The 10,465-nt window shown below is 36.4% G+C and overlaps 1 protein-coding gene across 1 annotated transcript in view; it reads right to left on the bottom strand.

Annotated features, from left to right (window-relative positions):
* TOX (thymocyte selection associated high mobility group box) overlaps positions 1-10,465 on the bottom strand; it is a 214,255-nt gene that overhangs the window by 65,409 nt on the left and 138,381 nt on the right. Inside the window, exon 3 of the mRNA XM_018564196.1 lies at positions 7,434-7,676. Coding sequence (XP_018419698.1) covers positions 7,434-7,676 — 243 coding nt within the window. The remainder of the gene's footprint in view (positions 1-7,433; positions 7,677-10,465) is intronic.

Below are 10,465 nucleotides of genomic sequence, written 5' to 3'. Positions count from 1 at the left end.
CTTTATTAGACAGTTGTAGATATTTAGAAAATTCCAATATGACATTTTTACTGTGGCTCTGCTAACTCTGCACCAAGATGTTTGATTTGTTTGATGTTATTTTTTTATTGAGATTGTGTTTTTTAATAAAGCACTTCTTAATTAAAAACAAATGTAATGTTAATTTTAGTGCACATAAGCATAATACCCAATTTTTGGTAAAACATAATATAATGAGATTGCATTGAGTATTTGCAGAGTGCAGATAGATACCAAACATGCCAAGCTTCAAAATGGTGTGCACTCGAGGAAGGACATAGAGGACATTTTAAAAGCCTTCACAGAAAATCAGTTTAGAGTTAACAGTGAATAATGGCCCAAGAATAATTGTGGCAATACCCAACATGTATGGTGCAATCATTGTTTACATACATAGATGCACCAGGCGCATGTTTGCATTCATATCTGTGTAAATATGGGGTCAGGGGACTTTTAAAAAGTTTTTTATTTTTTAACTTTACTGCTATCACATAGGGGGTTTACAAGCCCTGTATGGCATATAGTTGCGGCAGCGAAAAGATTAATATTTAAATGAGTGTCTTTGCTGCCTGGAAAGTAAGGTGTTTACATGTGCAGAATTACCCCAGCCATGCTTAAAATGACCAGTAAAGTTATTTTACAACAAAAGAATGTAACACCCCTTTCGGTTAAAGACTTGAGATACATTTAGCAAATTCTGTACTTTTAAACAATAAGCTGAAAAATGAGATCAAAAGACAAAGCAACTTCTGCAAAGGCTACCAAATCAATGGGCTGTATCAAAACAGTGTAAAAAAATAAAAATTAAGTACAGTTGGACCACCTGTTTATCTCCCTTTTCATGCTATGTATAAAACACTTGTAAAGTTTTGGGCCCATAAACTGTAAGAAGAACAACAGCAGAGCATGAAAAGGTTCAAAGATGGCAATGTATAGACATGTGCGATTCTTTTCGTTCCGAATCGAAATTCGGACGAATTTTCGTAAATTTGGACATTCGGATGTATCCGAATTCCGAATTACAGACATAACGAATGCATACGAATCCGAATTTCCATTTCCGAAATTCGGTAGCGTTCGCACGAACGTTCGTTTCGTTTTCTGTTCTTATTCGTTTCTTATTCGTTTCTTATTCGTTTCGTTTGTTGGAGCAAAGTGACATTAGAGAAGGAGAAAAATATTTTTTCGCCCTCAAATGTCACTTTGCTGCAAACGAATAAGAAACGAATAAGAAACGAATAAGAACAGAAAACGAAACGAACGTTCGTACTAACGCTACCGAATTTCGTCCGAATCCGAATTCCGAATCCGAATTGACTTTCACACCCGAATCCCGAAAAACTAAATAACACAAATCCGAATTTAAAACGAAACGAAACTAATTTTTTGGCAGTGCACATGTCTAGCAATGTAATAAAGTTGCCAAAGGCAAGAGATGGTAGTGGGAAGATCCAAACAAGCTTCATAAGCTTGCATTACTGGTTTGGCCAAGAGAGCATGCAGCATCGTTTACATTATTATTTAACAATAGGAAAGTTTTAGGTAAATCTAAGCATTTTAATTCCCTGCCAAATTAGGAGATAATGGTCAACAATGTAAGTAAATGGTGATAGTGTCAAGAAGGAAATTGGCACCTGCAACACAATCACAGAATTTGATATAGAGAAGGTTGAATTTGCCTTTGGTCTGTTTTCAATCCTGTTTACAATGCTACTATTTTAATTTTATAGCAGTGGTAAAATGGCCAAGTTAAAAGCCATACCAGTGTCTCCTGAAGAGAAATTCAACCCAATATGATGTAGCCAAAATGGAAAAATCTATTTTAGGTGGACTTACTCTTTAAATAAATAACAATGTTAAAGCGGACCTCTCAGGGCAAGGACCACTTATTACATCAGATCTCCCTACCTATTGCATATCACATGATACCTGTAAAACACACACCTGTAGCAAAAAGTTACATTACCCTTGGCTTACACACTGGACTGGGTGACTTCATAATCTTTTCAGCAAGATCCTGTGAACACTGAAGATCACAAATCCCATAAGCAGATGCTCCAGCACATTGCAGGAGTCCCATATTGTGAGGTTTGGGATCTTCAGTATTCCCAGGACCTCACTGGAAGGATTGTGTTAGCACCCTTGCCTAAGCACTATGGGCAGACCAGGGTGTAAGGTAAGTATGTTTTCTAACTTTTTTCACCCACAGGTTTGTATTTTTACAGGTATCATTCCTCCATTTGTAAAAGGTAGACCTGGTGTAATAGAAGGACCTATGCTTTTAGTGTAAAATCCACTTTAATGATGTTACCAGATGCCCAATTATTACGAGAAATATTGAAGATGTGCATAAAATATTTTCACACTACTGCAGTATTCTGGTTTACAATTTTGTTTCCTTTGGAGGTTTGAGAGAGTGAAGAATTTGGATTCACAGTAACTGAATATACCTTTGAGAAATAGCACTTGTTATACAATGATCAATGTAGAAACAGAAGTCGTGTGAATGTCTAAACAATGCAGTGTATAATGACAGCTTTTAAGATGTCATAAGATGGCCTGCCACAAAATAAATTAAACAAATGACATTCTTCAAATTATGTTTTCTTGTTTAGTTTTTTTTTTACATAAAAATAATCTGGTATGTATGCTTTTGGAAAGTTCCCCAGCCTCTTGCAATAGATTTACCTGTAACTCTCATGCTTTTTCAAGCCCATCAATAAAAGATGTTCTGTTCACATAGAAGCAATTATAATATTTTTAAAAACCTATTAACAGACCACATGATGTACCATTAGCACATATATAATTGTTATTTTACTATGCAAACTCCAAGAATGAAAAAGTAAATCTCTGTTGATGCTTTTTATAATATGGTTTGGGATACTGAGCTATTAGTCTAATCCTTGTAAAACTGTCCCACATATCTTCTATTACCATTACAAAGGCATGTGCTATAATCATGTGTTTGATAGCTAGAAAAAGTTCAATATTTGTCAAAATAGGCCAGGATATTTGAGGCTATAATGCCAATTATGCCAATAGGTTGGCCATAACAAATGTTGGTATATTACTTGGCATTTTTTATATTTAGATGTAGGATGCCCTCAAACTTATCACCCAGTTGCTATTTTGTGAATAAACTGATATTATATTCAAAATGTTTTTAAGCTTTTTCAAATGCTGATTAAATCCCTTACTGTGGATGCTGCTCCTTGATGTTTAAAGGTTTTAGTTTTCTTCAGAATCAGCTGGTTCCCTGAGCACTGGCTGTGATATCTTGTTTTAAGGTGACTCCTTTCCCTTGCAAGATTCCTATGGAGTCACCTTCATGTGCTAGTAAGCTGTGTGGGTCTTCACAAACACACAGGCACAGCAAAGCAAGCCCTTCAACTCCCCCTGCTCCCTTCTCTACCCTTTTGCCTTCTCCAGTAAATGAACAGCTGCTGGAGACTGCACTGTCCCTTGTGATCTTGTACTCAACAGGAAGTTCAGGGAAGCTGAGCCAAGAGCTAACGCCAGCTGTTCAGAAACAAGATGACTGTAAGTGTTCAGGCAAATGTTTAAATAAATATTTTACTGGGCATGTATATGTAATGTATATTTGTTTGATATGGATTTATTATTGAAAAAAGTTTGAGGGTTTAACACTACTTTAGGGTTAGCACCCCCATTAAAGGCATAGATCATGCACTAGATTTGTTCAATCTGTTAGCTCTTTTTCTTACATTTTCCAACACTGATATTCACATTTAACCAACCCTTTGTTCTTCTGGTGCTACTGAACTACAAATCTGAATATAAACATAAATTATCTCATTATTAATCATGTAATTTTAACACTGGGAGGTAAAATATAGACATGAAAAAAAATTACTTATTCAAGTATAAGCATAATTCATTTCAAAAGCTAAAGAAATGGAAAGTAGTATCCAACAGCAACAAATTAAAAACAACCAGTAGGTAATATTTGATTGAACAGATTATTAAACATCATTCCTTTTTAATATGTCAAGAATAGGCTGGATATCCTCTGGAAGTGGCAAATCACCTACTCTTAGAGGATAAATCCAAGGAAGTCTTCCAGAATTTCAAAAGGCATACAAAATCAGTTTGTTTTGAAGGGCAAAGAGCCCGTGATCCTGCTCTATAAGTATGTTATCTCTTTATTATATTTTGGGGCTTTTTTTCATACTTCTACTATTATAAGTATGAAGGAGAGACCTCTAGAACCTTGACAATGAATGTGTTTACTTGGCTTTAGAATACGCTATACCTTGTCCTTCACCTTTATTTCATGATGACTCCCTGAAAAGATTTGTGCTGTACATTATGTTGCAAATTCTCATATATGTATTTGGTCAATGTGTCTGTGCTCAAGGGCCTCATTTCCTGTACACATTCTGAAGATGGTGCCCTTGAGCATAAAAACATCAACCAAGTACATTTATGAACATTTGTAATGTGACAGGTAGCATGAACCTTATTTTTTGTGGTTGTTGCTGCATCATCAGACATACTATGTATTCTATTGCAGATGCACTGGTTGAGCAGAAACCTATTCAGCTGATCAATCTTTAGAACAATAATAGTCTTTATATTTGGCATATCTTTTGTCTATATCCCATAATGGAAGATGGAAAACAATTTGCCAGTGGTGGTGTAATCTATTAATGCTGCAGCATACAGGCACTTTTCACTTGTTCAGATCTATACTATGAAAACCAACAATAAAAAAACCAAAATTTACAGATATCAGTTTCTTGTTGACTGGGCTGTCATAACTAAATGATCCCTTTAGAAGGGCATTGCTTTGAAAATTCATGCTTTTTGAGAATGAATATGGTGTATTTTTGTATTTTTCAATCTCAGACTCTTGAGTTTCTCCAAGTTACTGGAAGATTTTATGATTTGTTTCAGATGTTATTTTCTATTAGAGAATATGGGAACATCACATAATATTATAGACAAAATAAAAACACATTTTAAAGGCTTAAAAAAATGATAACTCAAAAAATGTTAGACTCTAACTATTGTAAACACTAGGAATGACAAATTAGGGAGATGCCCAAGACATAGAAAAACTGTCTGTATTTTGTACTAAGTTATTGAATAAAATGGAATAATTTCTAAAATAAAAGGCGCGACTGATAAAGCTATGATAAATTGTGCAAAGAATATCTAATTATTCATTGCCTTTATCCCCTGTCACATTGTCTAAAAGCATTTCTTTTTACACAATGTGACATCCATTTCATTTCAGACTAATGCTTGCCTTATTTGATACTGAAGTAATTAGAGTTGACATCATCTATTCTTTACTGTCCTAAAAGAACTTGCAGACGGGTCTGCTGTTATGTTTTATGCATTACGGGAGCAAAATGCCACAATATTTTGGAAATATTTCTTCAGAAACCTGTAATCAAATTGTTTGTAATCAAATTTTCTGCTGAGCTTTGAAAGCTGCATTATTCAATATGCGAATGCTTCTTTTTTCTGTAATAGCAACATACTGTATTAGAAATTCATGCAGCTTTAATGTATCTCCATTTGCTGATTTACAGCATTCCCAGTAGACCCAAGGAAAAAAAAATATTTATTTCAATAGGCACAGCGCAAAACATATGTATGTGTGGGTTGTCAAAGCAGTGATGTTTGACTACAAAGAGAATTGGCTCTGTCAGTGCAGAAATGCAGCAATTAAGACACCCATTTCAGACCTTTGTTTGTTGCCTATTCTATTTCTTATTTGTTTTCTATCCTATTTGTGCCATGTGGTAATGGCATGCCTTTTCTTAGCAACATAAAAAAGAGAAGGAGTGGGAAATGATGCCATTGTTTATTATGTATTTAAAATAGTAAATTATTTTGTAAAAAACTATTGTTAAACAAGTTGCCAGCTTGTTCTGGCTTGAATTGTTAGATATTCTAAACATTTGTCAAGATCAGAAAAGTAGGATATATGTTTCAGTTAGATTTAGAGACAACTCAATACAGTCTGATGAGGAAGAGTAAGTTCATCTTGATCTACATGGCCAAGAACGACACTTGCATTTACCAGCAGTGCTCATAAGCCTAAGAGTTTTGGGGGTGAGATTGTTTTTCTTGAGCAACTCAATCTTAGTTAGCCATATTTTAAAGGCTAGTTTATAAATAAGACAAAATGGGCACATGCCTAAAAATATCTGAAACAGGAAGCCCAACATCAGGATTTTAATAAATAAAAAACAACTATAGAAGCACCAATGGCCAATGGATGGATTCTTGCTCTTTTGGATATATGATTATTATAATGTTCTAAATGAAACATTAAAGGATGGAATTAACAATAACGTTGGCCTTTTATTAGCATTATTGTTATCTCTATGCCTAAAGAAAAATACTGTATGTCTACGAGGTCAACCTACCTAAAACTCCATATTGAACCAATAAATCAGTTCTGAAAGGAAATTATACTGATTCAAAATATGCTCATATCCTTATTCTCTTACAAAAACAATATCCTTATTCGATGTGATTACCTGTTTGGGCTCTCAGAGGCCTGAAACAGACATTCATTTTCCTCAAACTGTATGGAAGGCCCACTCATATAATCGTACTTTGATCTTTCTCCTTGCCTGTCACCTGCTTTTAAGCCCAATTCCAGCTTAAGATATTCTTAAGAACAGGTGTTTAATGGTGGGGGGAAGGGAAAGGGGGGTGGGAGACAACCTGAAGTTTACAGGTACTGTTTCACAAATATCTGATAAATCCTTTTTCAAAAAAACACAACTGTTTTTAAACCTAGGTAGAGGAGTTAAGAATGCAACTGACTTCTACATATTGCATATCTAACATTATATTCTTTTTACTACAGGTATTTATATAACACCAACAATTTAGACAGCGCTTTACATACACATCAATTCCTGCCTTCAAGGAGCCTAATATCTATGGACCGTATCTCACATGCATACACATACTAGGGTGAATTTAGAACAAAGAGCCAATTAACCTACCAGCATGTCTTTGGAGTGTGAGAAGAAACCAGTGTTTATCGGTATGCAAGCACAGGGAGAACATGCAAACTCCATGTAGATAGTGTCCTGGCTGGTATTAGAACCGAGGACCCCAGTGCTGCAAGACAGAAGTGCTAACCAATAAGCCACTGTGTGTTATATACACAATAACTAAAAAGGGCAACAATAAATAAGGGTTCTGTTATCTACTTATTCGTTGAACATAATAGCACACTGACTTTAATTTGGAGCATTAACAAGTAATCGGATAACTGCAATTCCTAAAATTCATATATGACAGTCCTGACAAACGGCATATGCTTCAGTCATAAATTAGCCACGGGAACAGGCTTTACATTGCCTGACATATTTTCTTCATAACATATACACCATCAAAACAGGAACAGATTATCTTACCACTGAAAGGGAGTTTGAAATTAGAGACCCATCCTGACCCAGCATATTTGATACTGTAATTGCTGGCAAATCCATATTTTGAGGGTGAAATTGAAGTAGGCCATTCTGGTTCATGGGGTGACACAATGAGTGGTATCCTGACTCCGCCTCTGACAATGACATCAGTGGATGCTCTGGCAGTGATGGTGGTGTAATAGGTGGAATGTTAAAATCTTCATTCTCTAGGCTATGTCCGGGGTAAGACTGTAAAGGAGAACATAAAATATATCTGTCACTGTAACCGCAAATACAACACGTTTTACAAGCTAAGTTATTTTTATTCTAGAAAAGCACATTTTAGACCCTAATAGTTGAGTGTGCTGCTGTTTTAATGTTTATCTTGGAACACTATCCCCCCAAAGGCATAACAAAGTCTGGCATTTGTAGAATTTCCATTAGGCAGTTTTCTCAAGAATCAAAAATCATTTAATAAATTCCTAGGGCACCATTAAGTTGTATTGTTGCTGAATATCTTTCTCCATAGGTCTGAGGAAAACAAATGTAATTTATTGAATCTACATGTGATCCAAAAAGCTTTTACCTTGTTGCCAGCAAAGGCAATTAAGACGCTTCATGAAAAGCAGGATGCTGGAAATTTTAATAATACAGCATAATAATACAGATAGATATATAACAGTGGCGTAACTAGAGTAACAGGCGATCGGGGTAGAACACAATTTTGCGCCCCCCCCCCGGTGATATGTGGGGGTGAACAGGTAAAATTAGAGCATGCTGGGACATATCGTAATTGAACTACAAGTCCTAGCATACCCTCATTGTCCCTCTACACCTCCCCAAAATATTACCCAGGCAACTTCAAGTTCCAGCATGCCCTCATTGTCCCTGTACGCCCCCAAATATCACCCAGGGAATAGTAACAAGCTGATTGGCAGGCTCCTGTCCTCGTTCTGTGCAGGGGAGCCCGGGTCCCTGTAGGGAAGGAGCCTGCCAATAAACTGGTTATCATGGCAAGTGGGCCATGATAGTTTTTACTTTTTATTCACCTTTTTATTTTTTTAATTTAATATATTTTTTATTATTTCATTATTTTGTATTTGTATTTATTTCATTATTTTTTTATCAATTTTTTTCCACTTAACTTTATCGCTATCACACAGGAGCTAACAAGTCCCTGTGTGATAGCATTTGGAGGTGACAGGTTCTCTTTATTGAACCTGTCACCTCCAAGACAGGAGTTCTAGCACAGCACTGTGATGTGACTCCTGTGACAGGTGAGAGGGGAAGACTGCTCTCCCCTCTCGCTGTTTACACGGAGCTGCAGGTGGTGGGTGCAATAGCTGGTTTGCTATTGGCTATTGCAAAGTGAAATAGCCAATAGGAATCTAGCTATGCATTCCAAATGGCTATCGGCGGCTCCCGATCTCAGAAAGAAAAACAAAACAAAACACAGATCGCCCGGACAGAGACAGCGAGGAGAAAGGTAGGTGTGGGGGAGGGGGGGATGTGGACGGACTGGCTGCCGTCTTATTACAAGTGATCTTGGCGACATCGCCGAGATCACTTGTAAACAAACAATCGGCTTCCCCACACTACATTTAGTCCTTGTGCAAAGCAGGACTTAATGTAAAAAGCAACTTACCACCCGCTGGGATTCCACACCGCTGCAGCCTTTCCCCGGGTCTCGCTTGTCATTTCATTGCGCCATCCACAGCTGTGTGCCCGGGGCAGCCGCAACGGTTGCCCCTCCAGTTGTTACGCCACTGATATATAAACACACTTATATACTGTTGTCACCTTATCTGCATAGAGGCACACTGGCCATGGGGTCATTGGGAACCTGGTTGTCTTGTCATTTAGACCAAGCTTTGGGTCTGAGTCATCTACTATCAAACATTAGTTCACACTTTAAATGAATGTGTTTTAGACTATCTTCAATAAATGTTTGAACTGCCCTGCTTCCCTTATATTCCCAAAATATTGCATAAAATATTGCATATTTTATGCAATATTTTGTGTTTATTAAACTCAATTATTATTTATTGTATATTTAAATTAGCAGGACATGAAATGCGTAAACAAAAGCTAAAAATATGCCAAAAATATAGGCTGAAATACAAGAGGTTTTTTGGAATTACGACCAATATAAAAGTAGATGTCAAGGCTCAGCACTCCAACAGCCAAAAATACAACTCTTAGAAAGACATGTTAGCCAATGCAAGTTTGTTAAAAAAATTCATCTAAATGCTTTTTTTTCTTTCCTGTTACAGTCACATGACTACAAACCCTCTCATTCATCCCCTGTTCTCTGCAAAAAGTGGGCAGGGACTAGAACCGTGATGTAAAAGGAGGAAGTGACATCTTTACATGAACTATATCCAGTGAACTCAATAGACATATGCAGTGCAGAAAGGGTGAAAATGCTGTGGTGGTTTCAGCAGCAGCCGCCAAGCTTTGGCACCCTTTTGCAGTAAAATATGTGGAGGAGAGTGAATTGGCCAGATAAACAGGTACATCCAGAGGCATACGAAGGAAGAAAAAAGTATACTGAGTATGAGTGTAGATAAAGCGGAATGTACAATTCACACAATGGTTTAAATACAATGTATTTGCCTGTAGATACACTTTAAAAGGCCAGCCCTCCCAAAATTAACATGTCTCATGGACTCTTTTTGCTTGACATTTTAGCTCCATGATGAATGCTAACAAAATGATATAAACTACAAATAAAATGGAAAAACAAAAAACGTAAAACTTTTTTACTCTTAAAGGTAAACTATATTATACCATTTTAGTTTTTTATGATTTTTTTAATATACAATATATTTTAACAAATATTTAATACATAAAGGAATCGTAAAGCACTACGGTCAGCTAAGCACAGGTTGCCGCCCTTTTGCCTTACTTTGACTAAAACATTAGACTAACCCAATCAATAAGAGATGGGTCACCATTGAGTATAAACTGCAGCTTGATTTATGGAGCCTGCAAATAAAAAGCTTGTTTTCATCAGGATGTAAAACTCTCCGCAAGCT

The sequence above is a fragment of the Nanorana parkeri genome, unplaced genomic scaffold (assembly GCF_000935625.1).
Source record: "Nanorana parkeri isolate BGI_ZX_2015 unplaced genomic scaffold, ASM93562v1 scaffold732, whole genome shotgun sequence".
In the NCBI taxonomy this organism is placed as follows: Eukaryota; Metazoa; Chordata; class Amphibia; order Anura; family Dicroglossidae; genus Nanorana; species Nanorana parkeri.
This window is presented reverse-complemented; position numbering and strand designations above follow the sequence as displayed.